The 25,287-nt window shown below is 55.3% G+C and overlaps 1 protein-coding gene across 6 annotated transcripts in view; it reads right to left on the minus strand.

Annotated features, from left to right (window-relative positions):
- Window positions 1-844: 844 nt before the first annotated feature.
- SYT7 (synaptotagmin 7) overlaps window positions 845-25,287 on the minus strand; it is a 164,637-nt gene continuing 140,194 nt past the window's right edge. Inside the window, exons 9-13 of one of the 6 annotated variants that reach the window (XM_075928449.1) lie at window positions 24,920-25,190; window positions 23,059-23,228; window positions 21,836-21,950; window positions 21,182-21,381; window positions 845-7,304 (exon numbers count right to left, since the gene is read on the minus strand). In XM_075928449.1, the coding sequence (XP_075784564.1) occupies window positions 7,200-7,304; window positions 21,182-21,381; window positions 21,836-21,950; window positions 23,059-23,228; window positions 24,920-25,190 (861 nt within the window). In that variant the 3' untranslated portion in view covers window positions 845-7,199. The remainder of the gene's footprint in view (window positions 7,305-21,181; window positions 21,382-21,835; window positions 21,951-23,058; window positions 23,229-24,919; window positions 25,191-25,287) is intronic. The other 5 variants (XM_075928450.1, XM_075928451.1, XM_075928452.1 and 2 more) reach the window with 5 other exon arrangements.

A 25,287-nucleotide genomic window follows, 5' to 3' on the forward strand; every position in this document is an offset into this window, starting at 1 on the left:
CAGCACGAGCGGCTGGATTTTTTGAGGTTCCAGTGGAAGTGGGAGCAATCCATGATACACGTGGGGCAGGAGGCCAGGGTCATTGCTCCAGCTAGACATTCCTCAGCCTTTGGAGGGCGTCACCGTCTGGCGAGGCTTTGTAGCCCTGTGACTGGCCCGTTTCCTTAGCCTGCGCCCACTGCGGGGCAAGCAGTGGATTTTGCACAGCATACTGGGTCTCCTTACAGCCCAGCCCATTCTCCCCAATGCCACACCCAGGCCCTGTTTTGACAGGCTGTTTGGGAAACTGAAACCACAGGGGAGATGAAAATACTTCAAGAGGACTCAGTGGCTGTGTCTTGGATCTTCCTGAGTTGACAACACCCCTTCCATCTGTGATGTAGTGTCAGTACCTGGCTGGTTGCTGTGCTTGGGCTGTGCTACTGGCCTCTGTCTGTAAGCACTGCCCAGCCTTGAGGGCCCCCATGACAGTGACCGAACCGGTTCTACCGGTTAAGGGAAGGGATGGAACACAGGAAGTGAGTGTTGGGGGAAGGGAGTTTCTGGCTGGAATCATGAAGGAGACAGACTATGGAGTCCAAGGACCGAGGCACCCCATCTCTGAGGCATCCTGGTCTAGACTCCTGTAGCCATGTCATGTCTAAGCTGGGCTGTATCCTGGAGAAGCAATAAACCCTCTCTATTCTACTGGCTGGCAGAGTCTGTTCTCGCTGCTATGGGGCTGCATGATCGGGGGAACCCCAACTCGTCGTCACACCATCCCATTCTCCCACCTCGTGGCCCTTGGTGGGGCTGTGCATGAATCATGGATGGACCCCCTCCTCCCGCTGCGACTGCTCCCCTCCCGCCTCCCTGGTGGCGAGCTTCAAGTGAGCCAGAGAGAATGCTGACGCCCGAGTTATTTGCTATCCTTTATTATTCAGAAGAGAGGCCGCCTCCACAAAACGAGGGGCCAGGTCTCCAAAAATATGGTTCTTCAAAGAAAACACTCCTAGCTCGTAAACATCTGAGATGATGAAATCACGCTGGCTTAGTAATTAGTAGTTGGGTTATTTTGTGTCCCTAGATAGATAGATATAATTTTTGGTGTGTTTCCTCCCTTTGCTTTGCCTATAAAATGACGGCAACGCCATGACTCGGCCATCTCTTCAAATCCCAACATGCTAGAAATGAGGCAGCAGGTGCGTCTCACCCGGCTGCTGCCGTTGCAGCTCGCAACGAAGTCCACAGTTTAGTTCTTTTCCTGCCTTGTACACACCAGTTGGATGGGTATCAGCACATGAAGAAGAGCTACCTGAACAAGATACAGCAAAGAGCTCTAGAATTAAAAAGGAACACGCAACTTCTGGGGAAATCCAGCCATACAAAAGAGACCACTCTTGGGGAAGGGAAGGGGAGCAGGTTCACCCCGGCCGCTAAGCCAGCGGGAGCACGGGTGAAGAGGCCATTTGGTCAGTAACGAAAATAGTACTTTGCATGTCGCTAGCACCTTTCATTGAAGAATCTCAAAGTGCTTTACCCAGAATCTGGCTTTGCCTCCTCACACGCGTGTTAAGTAAGCACCTTGCTCCACAAAAAACGCCCCTGACATCAATGGGGCTGCTTGTGGCAGTGGGAGAACGACTCCATGCGACGATGGGGATCCAAAGCTGGCTCTGGTTGATTAAGCCTCACAACCTCCCCCCCACCGAGGTAGGGACGTAGAATTAGCCCCGTTTGACAAATGAGGAAACGGAGGCATGGCGCGCGTCAGTGACTCGCCCAAAGTCATGCAGTGAGTCACTGGCAAAGTCAGGGATAGAGTCAAGGAATCCTAGCGGCATGGCCCCTTCAGCACTAACCACTAGACATACTGCCTCCCAATTAGGTGACTGGCAAATGTTGCCCCTCCCCACTTCCATCCTGCTTATTATCAGCCAGTGAGCGCCACCAATGCCGTGCCGGCGGCATGAAGCCAGTTTGGTTCAGCTGCCCCTCTCCTGCCAGGCTTCTCAGTCTTTTCTTACAAAAGAAGAGAGAGAGAGAATATGGAAAAAAATACAAATACTCTTCAAGTGATGATTTCTGTCAAGAGTGTCCAGCACTTTAAAGAGGGACTTTCATCGCAGGCAAAACTTTTGTTTTGAGGCTTCAATGCCTTCCTGTTGTGGCTTACATCTCCACCCGGCATTTGCTGCGTATGTCACATGGCTCCAGGCGCAGGAACGGGAGCTACCCCTGGCCCTTTGCTAGCCCCGGTCTCTCAGTACATCATGAATTCAGCCTGGGCTGGAAGTAGGACTATCTCTGTTGTAACCAAGACGAAACAGAGTCCCGGTTGGGTGCAGCAGTGGGGCAGAGCTGGGAAGAGCCCGCAGCTTCCTTGTGTCTAAGCCTGGCGGAATGGGGGTGGGTTGACGGGTGGGCTGGTCAGCCTGGAGTCGGTTTCATGGCAGGTTTTGGATGCTGTGGAGACAACCCCCAGCCCCAGGGGTAGCGAGGAGCAGAAGGCTGCCAGGGAGCAGGTGTTCCGAGGGCAGCACAACTTTGCAGACAAAGGACCTTAATGTCTCCCCAGGTGAGGAATTTAGGCTTTCCCAAGGGAAACTGGTTGGCACTGCACACGTCGTCCCTCTGTTTCTTCCACTGCCCTGCCACGGCCACAGTGTCAAAGCTGAGCCACCGCCATTTCCACCAGGGCTACAGCCTAGGATGTCGCAGAGGCAATTTGCTGGCAGGAGCGGGAGGACGAGTCAACCACACCCCCACCCCTTGAGTCCTGAATATTTTTGTGCCTGAACGAGCCTGATTCTGTTCACTCTGCTGCCTGAGGACTGGCTCCCTCGTAGGTTGGGCGCGGCTGGCGAGTCCCCATTTTAGCACAGGCCGGTACAAAAGTCCATCCCAGAAAGTATGTCAGTTTGTTGTCTCCTGCTGCGCATGGTTCCATCATGCAGCCGGCGGGGGCAGAACCACCACGGTGTGACTTCAGTGCCGAGTGACACGCACGGCCACACGGTGAGGCGTTGATTCAGTTTGTGACTCACTGCACTGCTCGGGCCAAAGAACAAATCGTGTGTATGAGGAGGACTGGGGCGCTCAGACTGCGCACAGTCATGCCACCGTTGGATTAGCTCTAGCTCTGACTTTGCTGGAGGCTCAGGAAGAGGGCGCGAAAGGGCGGAGGAGAGAAACCGTTCCCAGCGACACAGCTCGGCTCAAATCCCGCCACGGGAAGCTGCGTAGTTGGAAGTTTGCTTTGGTGCGAAAGTCCCTCTTTGCAAAAAAGAATCCCGCCGGAATGTTTCCTGGCATCTGATTGGCTGCCGGCTGCATGGGCGGGGCACAAAAATAAAAAGATGCTGTCGCCCCCTCCCACATCAACAGGAGTTTGGTTTTTATTTCGGTAGCAAATCGGCAACTAGTTCACCGACTGAGTGCGGATTGTTAAATGCCGGCTCGCCTGCTCGCTCGCTCTTGCTGCCTTTTTAAGTGGTCTTCCCTTCCCCGTGGCCCCTGCCCCGCAGAGCAATAAATACATTTCCTCCGGGCTCAGCTGAGCAATGATGCCATAACATGGGGGAAACAAGGAATTCGAAAAACCACCCAACCCTTCATAGGGGAGCCCAATCCTTTCCCCATCACCCATCGGCCTCCTTCCCTCCTCCCTTCCTGACGCATTATGATTTTGACAAAAACGGGCCTCTCACAAATGTCACTCGGCACAGCGGGTAAAAAAAACACCGTAACACAGCAACTACGTCAACCAAAGAAAAGACTCTTCTGCCCTAAAAAAAGCAGTGCTGTACAGTAGTCAGCCCGTCAGTCCCCCCCACTCAGGGAGGGGCCGCGAGCATAGGCGGGGCTTACATCATGCCCACCACGTTCCGCGCTTGGCCGGATGGAAGCAGACGCGTACGCTTGCGTCGTGAGCCTCCCCCCAGACTGCCCCGCGGTGTTTTAAGCTCATGACATCCAGAAGCAAAGTGGCACCTGGGGGAGGGGGAGGCTCACGAGGCCCTAAGCCATGCTGGGGATTCTAGGTTAGCACTGACACCTTGAGTCACACCTGGAAGCGCGTGGCAGCCTCTGGAAGACTAGGTGTAACATTGTCACGGCTGACACAGCTAATGGCCAGTGCGCCAACCCAGGTGAGCGCCAAGGGACTGCCAGCGTAGCGCGCTCTGCAGCAATCCCCTCTGGAGGCCAGGAGTGCCTGCATAGCAGCCACGGGAGATGGTCACGCTGTGTCACCAGAGGTGCAAGCCTGAGAGTGCAGGGGAGGCAGGAGCTCTGACGGCCCCACCACATGGGACCTGTGCTGGCAAAGGGCAGGAGCCACCTTTCAATTCCCCCCGGCCATACACTCTAGCTGGTATCTACCCTACCGGCATCACTGCACCAGGCAATGGGGCCCGCGCGCCACCTGCCACTGCCATGGCTTGCAGGCCTCACACACAAAGGGAACAGGCCCGAATGGAACGGTGCCGTGGGGCAGTAACTCACTGCCCCACACCCCGGCCCTGGGCAGCCCGACGCAGGCACCAGCTCTAGCTGCGCTCTGCAGCAGAATCGCTTGAGGCTGCTGGCAGCGCTACAAGGAGCATGGTGCTACCTGACCTTTGGCCATCACTAGAAGCCTGTCTGCAGGGCCAGCACTGCCCCCATGCCGCAAACGGAAAGGCATCAAGGCAGTCCCGGGACGCTGCAGGGCCCCCAACTGTCCTCTCGCAAGCTCTGCCAGGATCACAGCTGAGAATGGGTAGGCTAGCGTGAGAGCCCAGTGAGCCTGGCGGTGCCGAGCAAGGCCAGCACGCGCCCGGTCCTAGCCAGGCCGCGTGTGGGAAGCAGCTGGCCTCAGAGGTAGGTGAGCAGATCTCTCCTGCATCAGCTCGGCGCACGAAGCCATCACAAGGGAACCCGACGGGGGACCGTGGGACGCAGGGCAATGCGCACAGGGGACTCCACCACCAGCCAGTCATGTGCAGCGAGGCTGTAGCAAGGCAGCCTGGACGCTAAGAAACGCAGCACACTCATGGTCTAGGGGAGCGCCCCTTGCTCCTAGCTGCACCCCTGGCCCTCCCTTGCCCCTCCAGGTACCCTAGTACCCCCCCGATACCTAAACATCCATCTGGCCCCTAGACACCTCTGCACCCACGCCCATGCCACTCCTCCCACCTGGTAGCCACGGCGCAGCGCCAGCTCTGGCCTGCTGAACCGTTTCCAGCCTGATCCCCAGCAGAGCCCCTGGCTGCTGAGCAAAGCCTCTGCCTCAGGCCTGGTGGGATTGGAAAGAGACAGCCCCGCACTGGGGCAGGGGAGGGGCCCGGGCAGCTCCCAGCCCTGGGGCTGAGTGACGATGCGGGCAGCAGGCAGGGCCACGTGGAGGCAGGGTGCTCCTGGCTATGCCAGTGCCGTCCTCTCCCCGCAGGGGGCACTGTCAGCAGTGGTGTAGCAGCAACACCGGTGTGGGCACAGCCAGGCCAATCTGGCCCCAGGCTCGTGGGCCATGGTGGGCCACGAGCATGGGGGAGGGAGGTGGCCACAGTGGTCCCATGGCCCAGGCCGTTCTTGTCACCGAGCAGGCTCAGCAAGGCCTTCTGGGTGACACTAGTTATGCTGGGCCCGGGCGTGGGTGATGTGCAGCAATGCCCAGAACTGCGAGGGTGGGGAACAGAGACACCCCCCCCCCCCAGCCAGCCGCTGTGGCAGACACGGGCCAGCGAGGAGCCCAGAACGGGCCACCATGAAATGGCTGCCTGCTACCGCAGCCAACCCAGGAGCAGCAGCACCACTGGCTTGAGGAGACGAGGGACCATACCCAGCCCCACAGCTATGGGGAGACAGATAGTAAGGGGGAGACCTCTGAGGCCTAGGTCAGGGTGGGGGAGGGGTGGGCTGTGGTGAGGGGGTGTTTGGGGTCAGGGTGGGGGATGGATGCTGGAGGGGGGCTGTGTTGGGGTCAGGGTGGGGGAGGGGTACTGGAGGGGTGGGCTATGTCTGGTGAGGGGGTGTGTGGGGTCAGGGTGGGGGATGGGCATTGGAGGGGGGCCGTGTTGGGGTCAGGGTGGGGGATGGGCGTTGGAGGGGTGGGCTGTGCCTCGGAGCATGGCAGTGTTTGGGAGCTGGTTGGGGGCATTTTCCCAGTTTATGCAGGGGTGTGGGGCGCTCACCAGTGAGAGGGAGGTGAAGACGGAGTCAATCTCTCATTAGCCCTAAAGCCGAGCCCAGTTTGGCTACCGATCCATCGGTTATGGCTTCCTATCCCAAGTGCCACAGCGTGGCCATGAGGGGAGACACTGCCTGGTGGGCAGCTCCCTCCATCTCCCTCCCTATCGAGCACCAACTGGTGACAGCGACTAGCCCCTTCCCCATGTGGCATCAGTTCCTTCAAACCCCACTCCCCAGACAAAGAAACACTCGGCTCCCGCACCGGAACTGCCACGGCCCTAAGGGACCGGGGCTGCTTCCCAGGCAGGGCAGAGAGAGCGAGCGAGCGAGCGTGAGGCGAGCAGCCCGCACGCAAACACGCGACACTTACAACACGCTTATACGCACACACAGCAAACGCACAGGAGGAGTGGCACGGCTTCCCCCGCCCCTGGCCGGGATGGGAGTCTAGCCACTATTACTTATATTATTCTTATTACTCTTACAAGTTTTATTGAATTAAAAATAAACGACCTCAAGGAGCTGGAGGGCGCATCCCCCCTCGCCGGCCCTCCTGCTAGGCCCACGTGCCCCCGAGGAGATGCTGGCTTCCTCAGGGGAGATCTACCAACGGGCCCTAGGCTGGAAGAACTCGTAGGAAGTCTCGTGTGGTGGAGGCGTCTCCTCCTCTCACCACCTCACGGAGCCAGTCGTACCAACAGGACTTCCCCGCCACCCAGGGCCAAAACAAACCGGCGCCGGGCTCCTTCCCACCTAGAAGGCTGGCGCCGCTCTCTCAGTGTCACAAGTCAGAAGGAAAGGCTAAAGCAGGAAGTGGGGCACGAAAGGTGCTCCCGTTGGTGCCGGGCGCCCAGTGGCCAGAGCGGGCAGCCAATGCTGCTTCCCAGAGTTTGGAAACGTCGCCAATTTCAGTCCCTTGGCTCCTCGTCCGCCCCGAGCGCGTCTCCTAGGAGGATCCCCGGGTGCCTCTGTTGTGCATAAAGTAGTGAGAGCATGGCCAAGAAAGGTGGACTTGGAGAAACCCAGAGAGAATCCTGAGCTGCTGCCGCTCAGGCCTTCAGCTGGTGCCACTGTGCCACGGCCTGCCGGGGATGAGAGATCATATCCTTCCAGTGCTTCACCTCACCGGGGCCACTCTTCCAGGACAGGTAAATCTACAAGGAGAGAAACCCAAGAAATCACTGACTCGCCCTATTCTGTGCCTGGGCCACAGCTCCGCTCTGATCTCCTGGACCCCCCCAATCCAACGCCGTGGCCAGGTCACCTTCCTCCCTCCGGCTCTGACCCCACAGCCTCCATTCCTGGGAGCTCCCTGCAATCCTGCTCTGAGACGTGAAGTCAGAAGGGACCGTCATGGCCATCGAGTCTGACCTCCTGCAAACGCTAACCCATAGCACCTCACCCACCCACTCCTGTAATAGGCCCACAACCTCTGGCTGAAACAAAAGACAGGACCATGCAGCACTTTAAAGACTAATAAGATGGTTTATTAGGCGATGAGCTTTTGTTACTGACAGCCTCAAATCACGCTTTAAAGACTTCAAGTGACAGAGAATCTGCCATTGACACTAGTAGTGTCCTGTTTGGCTCCTCATTCTCACCTTTCTGGTTCTGCCCAGGCCTGTATCTCTCCTCTCCTTGTCCTGCTCCCTGCAGGCTCCTTCCTATGCCCTTGATGTCTTCCCTCTTTACACCCTCCGTCTTATGGTCCCCACCCTTGGACCTGCCTCCCCACTCTTGTCCCCCAAACAAGCCCCCGGCCCTTGTAGCTTGTCCAGCAAGAGGCATGGCCAGAGCAGGGAGGTGGTTGGTTGGGGGAGAAGAGGACCAGCTGGCTACGCAGGCCCACTGGTGAACAGGAAGGGAGGTGGCTCATGGGTCTGCAGCTGCAAGGGAGGTGTCCTTGAGATGCTCTGGGTCCCTGGAGGGGATGCAGGCTCTGAAGGAGACAGATTCAGGGGGATGTGAAGCGGTGTTACAAACACGACACCTCCTCTGCATTGCTAGCCCCTGGCAAAAAGCACAGACCAGCCCATCTCGACAATCCAGCAGGAGGAGAGGGTTTGCAAATTAGGCCCCAGGCTCTTCTTTGGGGCATGCATCTCTGGCCACTAAATTTCATCTCCATCCCTTTGGGCCTTGTTCCATAGACCTCCTGTGTCAACCTCTGCTGATACCTTGCACCCCCCCTTTACCAAGCAAATCTGATGGAGGCGTCAGAATTAGCTACAAGGCAACGCAAGTGAGTGAAAACCCCTCCGCACGGGCTGGGCTATTTTTATCTACCGATTTTCTGTACAGCCACGTGGAAAATGTGCGTGTCAAACCCTTCTGCAAGCTGACAGCCAAGATGTGTTACAGATGCACTAATGGAGCCTTGTGATTGTCACTCAAAGTAACAGGATTTCATAGCTTGATTTAAGGTATGCTATACTGGTAATTATTCAATCAGAAGTTATTATGATGTTGCCAGCAGCAGAGCTGGGGTTGAAGTTGTGGAGGGCAATCTATTTTCAACCTCAGGCTGCGGTTGCCTGGAACATACTTGGCAATTTTCCTTTGCAAGTTTCTTTCCAGTTCTTAGCTTTATTGCTTGGAACTTTCTCAAGAAATTTCCTTCAGTGATGAAATGGCTCGTTTTCTCTCTCCTTGCCTGCCAGATCTCCTACCTACCTCTGACATAGACATGCCCAGGCAAATGCATTATATGTGTCCAACTATCCTCCTGATATTTCAACCAAAGGGTCTTGTGGAGTCCAAAAGCTAGATACCATGGTTATTGCAGGATGTTTGTACATAAAGTGGACACTCATATTTCCTGGGCATTTTGGGACTTCTGGGAGTTGCATGGGCCTCCCCCTACTGGTGTGACCCATACCTGCTGGTGTGTGCGTGCAAGCAAGGACACAGCCATGGGGGTGGAGTGGCACACTCTTCAAAATGGCGTCCTCCATCCAAAACCAGACAAAACCACGTCCGGTTCTGGCTCAGTACCAGGCAGGGAACAAATCACCCCAAGAGACAACTCTCCAATGCAAAACTGGAGCCCAGGCCTCCTATTTGTATGGGACACGCTTGTAGCATTATGTCACTTGTAGAATCTGGGGCTCCGAAGCTGCTGGAGGTGAAACTTGTCACGCGAGGCAGGCTGGGTCTCCAGGAACGACTCAATCAGCACCGACAACAGTGGATTCAGACGGTGCTGGGTCCTGCCGCGAGGGCAGGGGACTGAACTCAACCTCTCAAGGTCCCTTCCAGTTCTAGTGTGCTAGGATTCCAAGAATGGACATCCATTGATCCAGCCCAGCCTGTGTTGGCAGACAGAGCGGTGACCGTTGATGAAGACAAAAGAACGAGGCAAGACTGTGACCAGGGACCATCAGGACCGAGTGGAAATTAATGAAACACCCCAATTCTGAATTGAGACAAACCTCTGTGATTGGACCAGAGAAGGAAAAAGAAAACCCTGTTTGGGAGCCTGCCGAAGTGCACGCCGACGGACCGCCCCAAAAGGCTCTGTTTCTTTCAGGAGAGGGCCATAGGACAAAAGACGCATTGCCAATGGACTACCTGGCAGAGCTCCGCGTGAATCGGCCGCTGCAGGGAAAAACGCTGCGGGAATGAAGTTTATGTTCACGGAACAAGGCAAGCCGTAGCTCCCGCAGGAACGAATGACAGCGCAGGGAGCGCAGGTGTGGACATAACTCCCAGCCTTTTGGCAGGAGATGGTGTCCCTGGTGGGGTGCTCTGGACTCACTCTGAATGACGTCAGACGGGACTCTAGTGCAGGACGTCTCGCACCAGGGCAAGCCTCCGCGGCTCCCGCTCCTCCTGGGTCTGACCTGGGAGCATTCAGTGCCCCTGTTCACACCACGAGCTCTCCACAGGGAGCCCCCTGCATGGGACACTTGGGGAAGCCTCACATGCCCCCAAAGGGGCCATGTGCCCCAACCCTGCAGTCAGCTGTGGGAACCAGAAGGGTTTATCAGACGCCGGGAACTCCGTAGAGAACAAAGTTTGTCAGCCAGAAACGAGGGGCAAAATGCGGCAAACCCTGAGCTCAGAGTCTGGGCTCTCTCCTCTGCAGTGCCCCATCCACAAACGGACCATTGTCCAGCAGCCCCGTCACATCCACTTGGCCACTCCTCTGGCCTTTGTCTCTTTCTGGGGCAAACAAGTCACCTGAGCGCTACCCCTTGGCTTTACTCTGGCTGGCTCTGGCAGAGAATGGGCCCTGGCCATCTGCACAGGGTGCTGCCCATTGCCTGAGCCCCATCACACCTGCCCTCTGGGGGTCCCTGTAACGAACGCGCACACAGAGAAAACAGAAGCACAAACAGACTATTCAGACAAATCGCTAAGAACGGTCCCACCTCTTCCCAGCTCGGAGCTGGTGACCCTGGAGAAGGGACGAGGGCACCAGAGGTGAATGGAGGAGAAAGCGTGAAAGGGAGAAGGCAGCCCAGGAAGCTGCCCCCATCAGAGGCTGATGGACTGGAAGACTGAAAGATAGAGACAGGGAGCAGGAGCTGAGAGAGCTGCAATTACAGAACAGGGGCTCTCAGCCCAGGGGTAATACCCCGTGAGGTCGGCTAGCTATTGTAAGGGACGTGCAGGCAATGCACAGAGGCACAGCTTGGAGAGTACGCCAGAAAACGACCCCCCTGCTTCTCAAACTGTCTAGCAAAGCTTTACACGAGTTCCATGCTACGGATCTGGGGGAGGCTACGGCTTGTGATTGATCCCGGGAAACTATTGCAAACGTTTCAAATCCCCCAAGGGAGATCGCCTACAGTTGAGAAAGCTCAGCAAACGCCAGATGAATCACAGGGATGTGTTTATCAACCGTGCAGTTATGAGGCAAGTGGCTAAGGGATAAAGGGGCAGAGGACTGTAGAAAGCTGGTTGACACGTTTGCCCACGAGCACCCCTGTAGCCCTGGCAAAGTAAGGGCTGCAGCGTGGGGCAACACCCCAGGGGCTGTTAAAGGAGCTGCTGTATAGCTGTAAGCAAGGCCATTAGTGGTGCGTACACCACAGCGAGATGGGCAGCATCCCAGCCGAAAGGAGGTGCCCTGATTTTTCCCAGGGAAGACAGCAGGAGCAGTGGGTCTAAGATGACACCACCCCATAAACTCCCACCCGGTGGGGTGGCCCGCAGTTGCCTGTGCGAGTTCCCTGAGTGCCTACTGCTCCTCAAAGGCTTTGAGGGAGCCAGCAGATGCCTCCCAGAGGAACTTTGCCCGGATGCGTGAACGGATAAAAGAATGAAAGCAGGCCCCACAGTCACCCCGCCCCCCAGCCAAACTCTTCTCCCACAGCAGAGTTGGGAGGTGGGCATCTCACAGGACCTCCCTGAAGCCTACTTGGGACAAATAAAGAGAAAACAGGGACGGGTGTGAGGGTCAGAGAGCTAGAAGAAGGGAACGGGACGGGGACACCGAGAAGAGAACCCCGGGCAGTGCCCACTGCCCCTCGAAGGCCTCGAGAGAGCCAGTGGACACCACCCCATGGAACTCTGCCCGATGCGTCAGCGGATGCAGGAACGGAAATAGGCCCCAGAGTCGCAGGCCAAGCTCCTCTCCTGCAGCAGAGCAGCAGAAGGCCGATAAACTGGGCTCCTCTCCATCCTCCCCTCTCCACTACAGAGACACCCTCTGAGAGGGCAGACAGGCCCCTGTAGACAGGAGGATGAACTGCTCCTGCTAAGATGGACTGTGGCAGTTCTTTCCCCCCCCCCCCCCACGGCCTATGATGGAAGTGGCTCAGTTGGCTGTGACCCTGGCTGCTAGGGAGAAGGGGGCTAAGTGGAGGGTCACAGTGAGCCCGGGAGGCAAGTATCATCTGCTGGGAAGCGCCAGACCCCCTGAGGCAAGGTCTGCACTTGATCATCGCTCTCTATCTGTCATCCGCCTGCCTGTCACTGTTGCAAAGTTTGGAAGCTTTTCTGAAAACTTGGTGCCTAATCGGTTGATCTATTTTTGAATTAGAGAGGAGGGAAAAAAAACTCCTCCCGCCCCTTTTAAACAACCCTGAGTCAGCCACTCAGCTGGTGCAGCTGTGCTGAGCTCACCAAGGCGATGCAGATTTACACTAGCTGGGAATTGGGTCCCTGGTCTCTCAAGGAAGACGATGGTTAGAAAAATGGCTTGTTTGGATGCAACAGACCTTGCTCACCCAGTCCCGTAGAGCCTCCCAGCCGGACTCCATGCTACTGCTTGCACTGGCCAAATTGTTCCTAACCGCAGTTTTTGTGGGAATGATGCTGGAGGCAGCCAGGCTGCCGTTGGGTTTCCAGATACCAGGTGGGGCTTGCAACACTGCTGACAGCTAGACAACTCAGCTGGGCTGTGAGACCCTTCAGAGTCAGTGTGGAGGCCTCCAATGTCAATGTGCACAGCACACAGCAAACGGGAAGGGTCTGAAGGACCAATGAGGTTACATGCTGCTCCAGCTGCTCTCGTGGCACAGATTAGGGAGAACTACCACTGAGCCCTGCAATGAAATGAATTAGGCCAGTGGGTTTCCCCTATTGTCAAGTACTTCCAAGAGACAGAGACTGTCCCATGGATGTCTCTTCTGCCCGGGGAGGACAGTGTGAACGTGATGCTAACAGGTTATTCTCATCATGCTTTCTCAGCATGCAGTCTCCCCACCCAGCCTGCAGCCTCCACGCCTTGCATCTCTCCAGGGCAGTGTACACTTGGGTTCTGTCATGAATTGTTCTAAATATTTCTAGTCTTGAATCAGGACAAAAAGTCAAAATCTCACAAATATTTGTGAACCCCAAAATGGTTTTTTTGGTCCCCCTCTTTTTAAAAGCCCTTTCTTTATTCTAGTTCTCTCAGGCCATGTCTTCGTTTGCTGTGCTGGAGATTGATCTGGCGTTGGATTTAGTGAGGCTAGTTAAGACCTGCTAAATCAAACACTGAGGATGGCCCTGGTCGGCGGTCATGAGGGGTAAGGGGAGCGTTTGCTCCGGTTGGCCTCCGTCTATAGCTCGGCTTAAGGTAAGCTGACTCCAGCTACATATTTTACGTAGCGGGAGTTGTGTACCTTAACCCAACCTTCCAGGTCTAGTGTAGACCTGGTCTCACACTCTGAAAGTCGTTTCACACCACTGTGCTGGAATCTCTTGGTTTGAAAATGTTGACATGAAATATTTAAACAATTTCAAAACTTTTTCCTTCAATATTTTGCCAGCTAGGAAATGTGTTGATCCCAATCCAGATAGCTTCAATTTCAACATACTGGCATTTTCGTGACAAAAAATACTCTGGCTTCCTGGTGTGTCGGTTTCAGTCTCATAACCAGATCTGACCCTGCCTGATTTTACAGGAAAGCAGCCCATGTTCCAGTGTCTACACTGAAGCTGGGAGGTGCAGTTCCCAGTTCAAGGAGTCATACCCAGGTTGGTGTGGGTCTAGTTAGCATGCTAAAAATAGAAGTGTAGCCGCGGCAAGCAGGAGTGATGGGAAGGGCTAGCTGCCTCAGTTGGATCCTGTCTGAAATGCTAGGTATAAGAACAGAAGAGTGGTCATACTGAGTCAGACCAAAAGTCCATCTAGCCCAGTATCCTGTCTGCTGACAGTGGCCAATGCCAGATGCCCCAGAGGGAGTGAACAGAACAAGTGATCCTTCTCCTATCATCCATTACCAGCCTCTGACAAACAGAGAATAGGGACACAATTCCTACCTATCCTAGCTAATAAGTGTTGATGAACTTAATGTCCATGAATTTATCTAGTTTTTTTATCCCTGTTAAAGTCCTGGTCTTCACAACATCCTCTAGCAAGGAGTTCCACAGGCTGACTATGCTGCATGAAGAAAAACTTCCTTTTTTGTTACAAATCTGCTACCTCTTAATTTCATTTAGTGACCCCTAGTTCTTATGTTATAGGAACAAAGTTCACTTTCCCCATACCTGTCATGATTGTACAGACCTTTATCATATCCACCCTTAGTCTCCTCTTTTCAAAGCCTAAAAGTCCCAGACTTTTTAATCTCTCTTCATATGGCACCCATTCCAAACTCCTAATAATTTTTGTTGCCCTTTTCTGAACCTTTTCCAATGCCAATATATCTTTTTTAAGATGAGGTGACCACATCTATACACAGTATTCAAGATGTGGGTGTACCAGGAATTTATACAGAGGCAATAAGATACCCTCTGTCTTATTCTCTATCCCTTTTTAATGATTCCTAACATTCTGTTTGCTTTTTTGACTTTCGTTGCACACTGAGTGGATGTTTTCAGAGAATTATCCATAATGACTCCAAGATCTCTCTCTTGAGTGGTAATAGTGAAATTAATTCCCATTATTTTGTATGCATAGTTGGGATTATTTTTTCCAATGTGCATCACTTTGCATTTATCAACATTAAAATTCATTTGCCATTTTGTAGCCCAATCACCAAGTTTTGTTAAGATCCTTTTGAAGCTCTTCACAGTCTGCTTTGGTCTTAACTATCTTGAGCAGTATATACTTGCTGTGGCTAGCCTCACTCACAGCTTGCATCCCTGGGGCCTATGATCTGGATTGGAGGCTTGTTGGTTAAATGGCTCCTAAATCACATAGGTGCTTTGGAAAATCCTACCCATGATGACACTGAAATTGCAACATAGGAGAGTTAATGCTGCTGCAAACCTTGGATGAGACTGGCCTTGGTTACGCATGTGTATCCTCACTGATGGTCACCGGGTTGTACCGGTACAAGGGAAGAGAGAATTGGGGCTCTCAAACCAAGAGTCTACTTGCAGCCACAGGAGCTGGAATTAAGAGGGTGGAGGTATGCTGCAGCACCCCTGGCTTGAAGTGGTTTCCATGACATCAAGGGGTTACAGTTAGGTTCAGTGGCTCTCGACCTCCCCCACTTACGCACTGCTCCAGCGCCCCTGCTTGCATGACTATCACGGTAGCACCAGGACACTCCAATCAAGCTGCACACACACAGCCCCTCCTCCAGAGAGCTTACACCCTACACAGATGAAGGATGAGAGACAGGAAGGATCAGTACTCTCCTCAGACCCATGGAGAACTCAGGGCCAGCAAGGTGAGGTGACTGCCCCCGTCACACAGGGGGGCCTACAGCACAGTCAAGAAGCGAATGCGTCACTGCGGAGGCCCACACCACCAGCCTCCTCTTGCTTTGTGGCTTGACTGCGCTTAAACTCCCTGCTTCCCAGCACTGCCTTCATTTTAATTTAATAGACCTGGTGTTTGTTTTATTGCAGCCTGGCACGAGGGAATAATGGACTCCCTGCAGCATGTGGTAATAATAATGAGATTACCACATCAATAGATCGTCATTACACGAGTGGGGGGAGAGTTATAGATACTTAGTGTAAATCCGATTTACAACAGATTTTTTTTTTTAAACCCTGCCTGTAATTTTGTCTTTACAAACAGCTGGTGTCAAGTGGCTGCATCTCCATTGGAATCAGGGAGCAGGGTTCTTCCCCAGCTGGTGTAAACCAGTATCACTGCACTTGAGTCAATGGGCCAGATCCCCAGCTGCTGTCCATTGGCTGTAGCGTCCCTGAATAATCACATGACCCCATCGATAGATGATCATCTGACGAAGTGGGTCTTTGCCCACAAAAGCTTATGCTCCAACACTTCGGTGAGTCTATAAGGTGCCACAGGACTCCTCGCCGCTCCTGAAGTCAGTGGCGCTCAGCTGATTCACCCCTGTGGAGGGGCTAACTCAAGGATGCTAACTGGTTCTCTGGAAACAACGCCGTCTTGGAACACGTGTGCAGCGAGTTTGATGTAAGATCAGAAGATGCTATAGCCAAGGTGGCACCCTCTGATTGGGCCTGATCGGGCTGCCATTACTCACACAAGCAGCCCCATGGAAGCCAGTGGAACCTGTGGTTCCAAGTCCTAGGAACGTATTTTTCCTCTCTAGGGCATCCGTGTGATAGGTGGAGATTACACTCTCCCAGGAACTACAGAGCACTGAGCCTTTCATTTGATCTCCCTATAAATAGAGTTTCATTAGATTCAAGTTCACCCTAAAGCAGGGCCTGCGGTATGCTGGAGAGCCGAGCGTAGTAGAAAAGCTTAGGCAGAGAGATTGATTAGACACAGTGGATGGCTCATTTCCTTGTATCCGGGTTGTTGGCGGGCTTAGCAACTCTTGGATCATGTCAAGTCAGGAGCTACCAGGAGGAGCTGAGAGAGCGGGTGGCTGATTGCAGAGTTTAATGCCAGATCCAAACTTTTCTCAGAACGCGGGTGGCTTCTGGGGCTTGTTCCAGGGTGGGCTGGAATACAGAGGAGTGGTTTGGGAGGCTCCGCCCACCCGCATGCAATGAATGACTAGTGTTCCTACCCTGTGGCCGTTCCAGGGCCAGAAAGACATTTTGGAAGGCCTCACGGCTGTGGGACAGACTCTCACTGGCCCACAGTGGGTGGTGGGAGCAATAGGAGGTGATGGGGAAAGTGAACAGACTGAGATGCTGAGACGAGGCTGCAGCAAGTGAAGTTGTTTCAGCCTGTTTTTTAATTGACTGATGAACTTTTTTTTAGGTTAACAGACTTAGCTGAAGGGCTCAGTGCCTGGGTATTGGGCTATGAGGCCTTCGCACCAGTTTAAATTTAGGCTGGTAGGTTCCCGTCCAACATTTCTTTGGTGGCTGGGGTGGAATGAATCAGCGGTCTTGTCTCACTCCCCAGTGAATATGCATCTAGGTCAGGAAACCCATGCTCCCTTAATGACCGTCTCAAAAGAGAGGTTGAGGCTTGAATGGAGCAGGGACTCTGCATTCCCACCCTTTCCTCAAGTGATCCTTCCAGGTCAGAGATGAGGGACAGGGCTGTCTTCAGCAGCTGTTCGCTGTGGCAGGACGAGATCGGCAATGAGGATATTCATAGCTGAACCCAGAAACTGCTCCCACCAGCAGACTTATCAGTGTGGAAGACCAATGAATTATGAAGTGTGTTTGAGCTCCACCATGTGGCCGCTTTTTCCTAGGGCCTGGCCTCTCAATCGCTTCAGCTTTCCCACGGGCTTTTGGGCCATTTTCCCCGTTGGAACTGTGCACCGCAATCGCGGGGCTCCGTGCTCTAGCTGACGGCTGACTCCTTGCTTTCGGGTGTGCCGGGGAGGGTGAGACTTGCCGTCCCGGTGCAGTTTAGCCATCCCCTCTGGAGGCAGCTGTTCTCAAACGGCTGTAAAGGAAGTGGTGGCTCTTCTGCCAGTGAAATCCTACCTGAGCAGGGAAGGGCACAAGGTGCATGGGGCCAAAATCAGCAGCAGCAACAGAGTTGGAGGAACAGCTAGACCAGTGGTCCCCAATACGGTGCCCGTGGGCGCCATGGCGCCCGCCAGGCCATTTATGTGCGCCCGTGGAGCAATCTGGGCTGGCCCCGCCCCCGGGTGTGCGGCAGGTGCCAGCCCCGGGTGCATGGGTAGCTCCTGCCCCTGGGTCTGGCACATGCCAGTGCCGGCCCCAGGCGCACGGCACCTGGGCAGCCCCTGCCTAGGGTCGCGGCACATGCTTGTCCTGGCCCCGGGTGTGTGGCACCTGTGTGACCCCTGCCTGGGGTCGCAGCACATGCCGGTGCCGGCCCTGGACCCGGGCGTGCAGCATATGCCGGTGCCAGCCCCGGGCGCGCGGCACCTGGGTAGCCCCTGCTCGGGGTCGCGGCACATGCCAGTGCTGGCCCCGGGCACGCGGCGCATGCTTGGCTCCGCCCCCAGGCACATAGCCTGTGAGCGGCCCCGCCCCCGGACGCGCTGTGCGTGAGCGGCCCCACCCCCAGGCGCCCGGCAGCCCCAAAACATTGGGGACCACTGAACTAGACACTTGGGGTCCAGATTCAGCCAAGGGCCCAGCACCAAGAATCCCCTTGCTAGTGTTGGGGATGATTTACTCACTGCTTTGCAAACACAGAGCTGTCCTTGCTGGTGCTGTTAGATCGATGGGGAGGTGGGGATACCGGATATAGTTGGATGCGACTGCCTCGCCTAGATGATTAGCAGAGTAACACTGCCAATGTGCTGGACTAGGATCTGTCGTGTCTTATGGAGCTGTCCTGTGTGGTATAATATCTCTGGATGGACACTTGCCAGGCTGTACCGGGATAACATGCTGTGCTCTCCACATCTATGGGCTGTCTCCAATGCTCTTCCCATGTGGCTTCTGGGAAGGGTATAGATCGTCTGCGGTCTGGATTTCACTGCTGTGCCCTGCTCTAGCTCTGTTCTGCTGTTTGCTTCTTTGGACTCCATGAGGAACACGCTATGAAATCCATGACTAGATAATGTGAAGGGGGCTGAGACTATACCCTGGCCAGACAGCTGAAACGATGCAGGCTGGAGATACAAGGAGAGCAATATCTCCCTGGGCTACTCAGCCTTCCATGATGGAATGATGGTCACACTGTGATTTTTCAGAAAGGGAAGTTCCGACAACATTGGTGGCTTGGCCAAGAGCGGGAGATAATGGGAGTCATACCCAGGAGTCTACCATAGGGAATTTCTGGAGAGGAGGTGGAGAGACATTTGCACAAGCTTGCAATTTAGCCGAACCCAAGGCATGGGGCTCACCCTCCATCCGCTGAACCGGTATCGCACACATTGCTTGATGGGCGTCTGGAAGTTCCCCGGGTCTCCCAGTGGCCGGGAGAACTATGGAATTCCATTCTGCTTGGCTGTGGCTCTCTTGTACCTTCACCCACTGGTGTCTTATGCAGACAATGGCCAGGTATCCATCCTGGTGCTCAGACTTGGCTTCCCTATTCATGGCATTTTGCTCGCATGGAAAAGGGCCAAATTCCCCTGGGGTGTCATCCATTGATCCCACTGGAGCTGCCCCTGATTGTGCTAGTGATGGATGTGGCTCAGTTTCCCTAACTGGATGGGCAACTTTTATGGACAAAGCTGAGATGTTGCTCCTGTTTCCGACACTTGGCTCTCTACCCCCATGCGCCTGAAGATGGTCCTGGCCGCGGGATAGTGAGACCCCGAGTTAAACACAGTTTCTCACAGTAACTCAATCCCTGTAGCTTTCACCTGATTCCAGGATCTTCCCTGTCCAGAATTCTCTGTGTGGCACTGGGCACTTTCTGGCTTGAGTGCCATGAGCACGACAGTCTAGACGTGACACTGTTGGTGAGCTTTCCCCCCCGACAGTGCCGCCACTCCCAGTGTGCCCTCTGTGGGGGGGACTCCTCCTTGTGCTGAGAGATGAGATTCGTGCGTCTCTGATTTCTGTTCCAGGCGCTTCCTGACTCGCTTTTGGGATTCCCCCGCTGGCTCTGTTGGCGGTGGTGGTGTGATTCCCGTGGAAAGTGCTATATGGATCCCCAACCCCAGAAATGCCCTGCTGAACCCCATGAAAGCCACAGGCATTGGGAAAGGGCCACCACGTGTCGCTCGTATTAGCAGCTGGCTGATGAACAGGGAGCAGAAAGGGAGTGCGAAGGGGGAGAGCAGTATCTAGAGAGGGACCCACGGGGTCAGCGCTAAGACTCCCATCACTTGCTCTGCTCCTTGGCAGGCCAGGGGAAGGTGAAATTCACCGGATTTGCCTCCGATGCCCAAATCACCCAGAGCAAATGCAGGGGAAGGGGAAGCCCGTGGGGAGATCAGCGCTGCGGGTGCCTGAGGTTCATGACGGCCGTGTGAGGCCATCCACCTTGCAGAGGAAGAAGTGGCACAGAGGCAAATGGGGGAAGGGATCAGCTATCCACAGAGCAAAGAGCGTGAACCAGCAGTGGTGGGGCGGGAGAGTAGGGCCTCTTCCCAGCCCCTCTCCTCCCCTGCCATTGGAGGCTCCGTCCCTCACCTCCTTCTACTTCCTGCTGAAGCAAAGAGCCCCTCCCTGACAGCTGCTTCTGGCCTCCTTGCCCCTTCCCCCCTCCTGCTCCAGGCCAGCACCACCACCCCTGACACCAATCCTGGAGTGCCCCTGACCCCAGCCCCAGAGCGAGTGCTCCCAACCTCAGCCATGGAGCATTGGGTTGGTGGTCCCACCGCGGCGCCCCTGACCGGAGTGCCCCGCAGGGCTCAGCCTCCCTCTGTCTTTGGCCCAGAGACTGTCCCACTGGACCAACAGACACGGCAGAGGGGCGCCGCCGGCACTTGATGGCATAGATCGCGTCAGATGTGTAGGTGGGTGAGTCCCTATGTGGTTACGTCCTGTGAGGGAGTCGCTGGTGTAGATACATGGACAGAGTTGGCTACGGGGTAGCCTGAACTATCACATCCTGAGTCCGGCCGACTACATTGTACAGCTCCTCCGCTGTATCAGAAAGGCCAAGCCATGACCCTCCCTTGCTCCCAGTGTCCACGCGTCTCTTTTCCCTTACCCCTCCCTGGACACTTCCAGCCCCTTTGCTGACCGAGCAACTTTAGACGGAGGGGGGATTGAATGCACTTGGCAAGAGCTACCTTGGGCGCAGTCAGGTAGCTGAAGCCCAACTCGGAAGCATCAGCACCTTAGCATGGCCCAGCAGGGACGGGTTAACCGTGTTCCCCCGGGCTCCGGCCAAACCCTCTCTGCTTTGGCTGTGTCTCCCCTCCCGCTGGCAGTAGTTAGGGAAAACACCAGGCAACACCAGCCCCCTGCAGGATCCCACCTGACACAGCCTCCCAGTGCAGACTGTGCCCATTTTTTAGACCGGTGGCGTGTTTGGATCAGCTGCCCTGAAGGCCTCTGCCAGAGGTATGTGCTGGAGGCCTCAGCCCATAGTGCATGTCCATGGCCTACATGCATGTGCGTCACCTGTGCACATGGCCTATGGCAGTGCTGAGAGCCCCTGGCTATGGCGCTGGTGGGAGCTGGAACAGGCAGTTGAATGGAAGCGATTCAAGGCCTAAAGCCCTCTCCCTGTCCCCCAGGTGGGAATACAAAACGGCCGTGGCGTGTCCCTCGGAGGCCTGCGCTGGTTTGCAAGTGGAGGCCTAGCCTTGGCCTCCCGTAGCCCCGCCCCTTTCTGCTGACAGAACCCACTTTCCTGCTCCCCGTGACCCGCTCCCCCACTGGACTGGGCCTTGGGTCTGCGGGGCAGGGGACCCACCTTGCCAATGACGTCGTTCCGGCTCAGCCTGTCCTTGTCCATGACGGTGATGATGATGGTCGTCTCTCGCAGCTTCTCGGTGGGGATGTCGAAGATGAAGGACTCGTTGAAGATGGGGTTCAAGCAGCACTTCATTACCACCGTCTTCTTCTTCTCCACCCTCTTGTCCTTGTACATCAGCCACACCTTCACGTAGGGGTCTGCCACCGAGAGGAGAGCTGGTAAGCCAGGGCAGGGATCCTCCCAATTCAGCTCCTGACCTCGGATTGCCCTCAGGTCCCTTGCCTCCCACTCAGCTGGCGGCCTGCAGCTTCCTGCTCAGTGCAGGAGAGAGAGGCCTGTGGGGCTGCTCCCCCTCGGTGCAGGATGTCCCGGGGTGTCTGGGAAGCTGGGACGGGACAGGGGGACTCTTGGGTTCCTCCCAGGGTGGGAGAGGAGAGACTCAGAGGTGACCATTCCCTGTGGATGACAAAGGAGGGCTCTCTCCCTGGTGTTGGACAGAGGGACTCTGGACTAGTTCCTCCTTGAGGAGAGGCAGAGGGGACCACGATGAGGGAGAATAGATTGCAGTGGCCCTGCGCCTTGCTATGCTGGGCTGAATGCCCCGCCAGCACCCCTCCCTTGGTCCCGAGGCAAGGCCCTGATCTCCAGTACCTGATGTCCCCCCGATGTCCATGGCTTTCAGATTCCGCGCTTTGATGATATTCACAATGATGGAGTTAGCGGAAGGGTTGTAGCAAAGGGACAGGAGGAGCTCTCCCCGACTTCCCTGCAGGGAGGAGAGATTGTTATAGCCTGGCTGAACTCCCCAGGACACCAGCTTGCCTACCCCCTACCAAGCCGCCTCGGTGGCCCCGTCCACAGAAACCACCGTCAGGCGTATTCAGGGCTGTGACGTGCTTTGCTTCTCCGCCACATGTGAAGGAGCTGGCTGCCTAGCGGTGGGGAGGGACCTGTAGCATCGCTTCAGCTAGCACCATTATCGGGCACCAGCTCCCGTCCACACGGGTCAGCGAAAGCACCCAGAGCTGGTGCCAGCCCACCTGTCTGCCGTGGGCTCTAGCCATGGCTGAGAACTGGTTTTTGCTGGCACGGTGTCCCCAACAGGGCCTTAAAGCCCTTCTCAGCTGACAGCAGGTAGGAGCCCCAGGCTTTTGGATGCTGGATAAAGAGAGGGGGCGATCCCCAGGCTTTCAATACAGCCCCTTTTACTGGCACAGGAACCGCTCGGCTCATCATGCCCCCAGCACTGCATAGGCCACAAACATGGCTCTGAGCCCAGTCTCCAAGGCTATGTCTACACTGGCGGGTTGTTGCGCCAGAAGTATGCAAATGAGGCTAAGTGTGGAATATCGCCAAGCCTCATTTGCATACCTAAAGAGTTGCTATTTTTGCGGAAGAGGCTCTTGCGCTAGAAGGAGCTGTCTCCACTGCCCCTTCTTGGCAAGAAAAACCCTCTTGCGCAATGCCGTTATTCCTGAAAATAATCAGCGTAGCGGCATTGCGCAAGAAGGGGCAGTGGAGACAGCTCCTTCTGGCGCAAGAGCCTCTTCTGCAAAATGGCGGCTCATTAGGTATGCAAATGAGGCTCGGCGATATTCCACACTTAGCCTCATTTGCATACTTCTGGTGTAACAACCCGCCAGTGTAGACATAGCCCAGGAGTGTGGCTGGGATGGAGCTAGACCCCCCTGCTATCTCACAGAGGTGGGGGCACAGGGGTGTCCTCTCTAAGACCTTTGCTGCAGCAGCACCAGGGTGTCCCCTGGGAGCAGTGGGCTAGTCTGGTTACTGAGGCCAGCTAGTAGCCACATGCGCTCAGCCGCAGCGTTACACGCTGGCTCAGCCTCTCTCTGCGCACAAAGCAAAGGCCTTACGCTCCCATCGCTGCAGGGTTTCAGCTCCTTCCAGAACGTCTGCATCTGGGTCAGGTCCACCTTGTTGAGTGGAATGGACACCTCTCCAATGGGGTCGTTGCGACTGAAGCGGTCATAGTCCAGGACCTGGAGATACAGCACCCGCTGGACCACCTTCTCGTAGGGGAAACCTGCCAAGGAGACCAAAGCAGGCGGTGGCTGCCCAGGCAACATGTCCCTGTCTGGCAGAGCCATTCGCCTACAGACACCCAGGTGGCACATTCATGCAAAAGAGACCAATGCTGGCACACATCTTCTTGGCCAGCCCGGCTGGGGCACGCTGCTGGGATCAAACAGCCAGTGGAGAAGGGCGACTGGGTGGCATCAGACATGCTTCTTGGTAATCGGATGGTCCCTGCTAATATTTGTGGCTACAAGTAAGCAACCCCCATGCTTCAGGGCACTGGCTGGCCACTGGCAGGGCTGGGAAGGACTCACCCTGCACAAACACCATTGCACAGCAGGTGGCGTGCATGGCGACTGGCTCTGCAGTTGTGTCTCTCTGGGGGTGACCTGGCATTGCCTGTTGGCGAGAGGCCGGGCACAGAGCAATGGCATGGTCTGATATAGCAGGAGGGTAGATACCAGCGGTTTGATCTGACGGGGCGGAAGGCACCAGGGTCTGACACGGTGCAGCAGAAGCCGAGATAATGGCAGAAACGGGCCAGAGACGAGGCACATAACCAGGTGGGATAGTGGGTTAGTGTGATGGGTGGCTCAGTATGGGAAGGCAGGAGAGGGGATCGTGGATCCAATTATCCATTGAGGTGGCTAAGAGGGGGTAGCTCGCAGAATCCTATGCTGGCGGGACAAGGAGACAGGACCAGCCAGGTTTGGTGTGGGCAGGTAGGAATTAGGGATGTAAAGGGTTAACTGGCAGCCCAGCCAGCCTCTAGCCGCCCCCCCGCCTGCGAGATCCCGGTTAACCAGCTCATGTTCTAAACAGGATTTTACAGCCCTTCTAAGAATGGGGGTAATGGTGCTAACTGCTCCTGGGTGTGACCCAGCAAGGTGGGGAGAACAGTTGTGTGCAGGGATCCACACAGGGACTCCCTGTGGGAAGCAGATGTGTACAGATGTGGTCTCCTCATCTCAAAAAATACATTGGCATTAGAAAAGGTTCAGAGAAGAGCAACTAAAACGATTAGGGGTTTGGAACGGGTCCCATATGAGGAGAGATTAGAGACTGGGACTTTTCAGCTTGGAAAAGAGGAGACAGAGGGGGGATAGGAGAGAGGTCTATAAAATCATGAGTGGTGTGGAGAAAGTGAATAAGGAAAAGTTATTTACTTGTTCCCATAATATAAGAACTAGGGGCCACCAAATGAAACTAATGGGCAGCAGGTTTAAAACAAATAAAAGGAAGTTCTTCTTCACGCAGCGCATAGTCAATCTGTGGAACTCCTTGCCTGAGGAGGTTATGAAGGCTAGAACTAGAACAGGGTTTAAAAGAGAACTAGATACATTCCTGGAGGTTAGGTCCATTAATTGCTATTAGCCAGTATGGGTAAGGAATGTTGTCCCAAGCCTCTGTTTGTCAGAGGATGGAGATGGATGGCAGGAGAGAGATCGCTTGATCATTACCTGTTCGATTCACTCCCCCTGGGGCACCTGGCATTGGCCACTGTCGGTAGACAGGCTACTGTCTGACCCAATACGGCTGTTTTTCTGTTCTTACTGTCTCTGCAGGTGGTCACACAGCCCGCACCAGCGTAGAGAGGCCCGAAGCATTAACCGCACGCTAAAGACAGGGCCCCAAAGCACCACTGATTTCCCAGGCTCCTCCCAGCTCGTGCCCCGCCTGCCGCAGCCTCCCGCCTACCTTCGAAGAGGAAGGTCTCGTTCCAGTGCGGGTTCAAGTTCTTCCTCTTCACTTTGGTCTCCAGCTTGTGCTTTTTGTCAGGCAGCAGGTAGATCTTGACGAAGGGGTCGCTGGTGCCGCTGAAGTCCTTGGCTGGCAGCTCCTGAGCCTTCATGATCTTGACGGTCAGGGTGGATTCCTGGAAGTTGTAGCCGACGCTGAACTGGATTCGGCCGAGGTTCTCCCGGCTGGAGCTGTCGTGCCCCTCGTCATCCTCGGAGCCTGGGGAGAGCTGAAGGGGAGGGGAAGAGTCAGCCTGGAGTAAGCAGGATGGCCAGGGAGAGACCCAGCAATCTGCCTGTTGCCTAGCACATCCCCAGGGCATCTGT

This window comes from Pelodiscus sinensis, chromosome 4 (genome assembly GCF_049634645.1).
Source record: "Pelodiscus sinensis isolate JC-2024 chromosome 4, ASM4963464v1, whole genome shotgun sequence".
Lineage (NCBI taxonomy): Eukaryota > Metazoa > Chordata > Testudines > Trionychidae > Pelodiscus > Pelodiscus sinensis.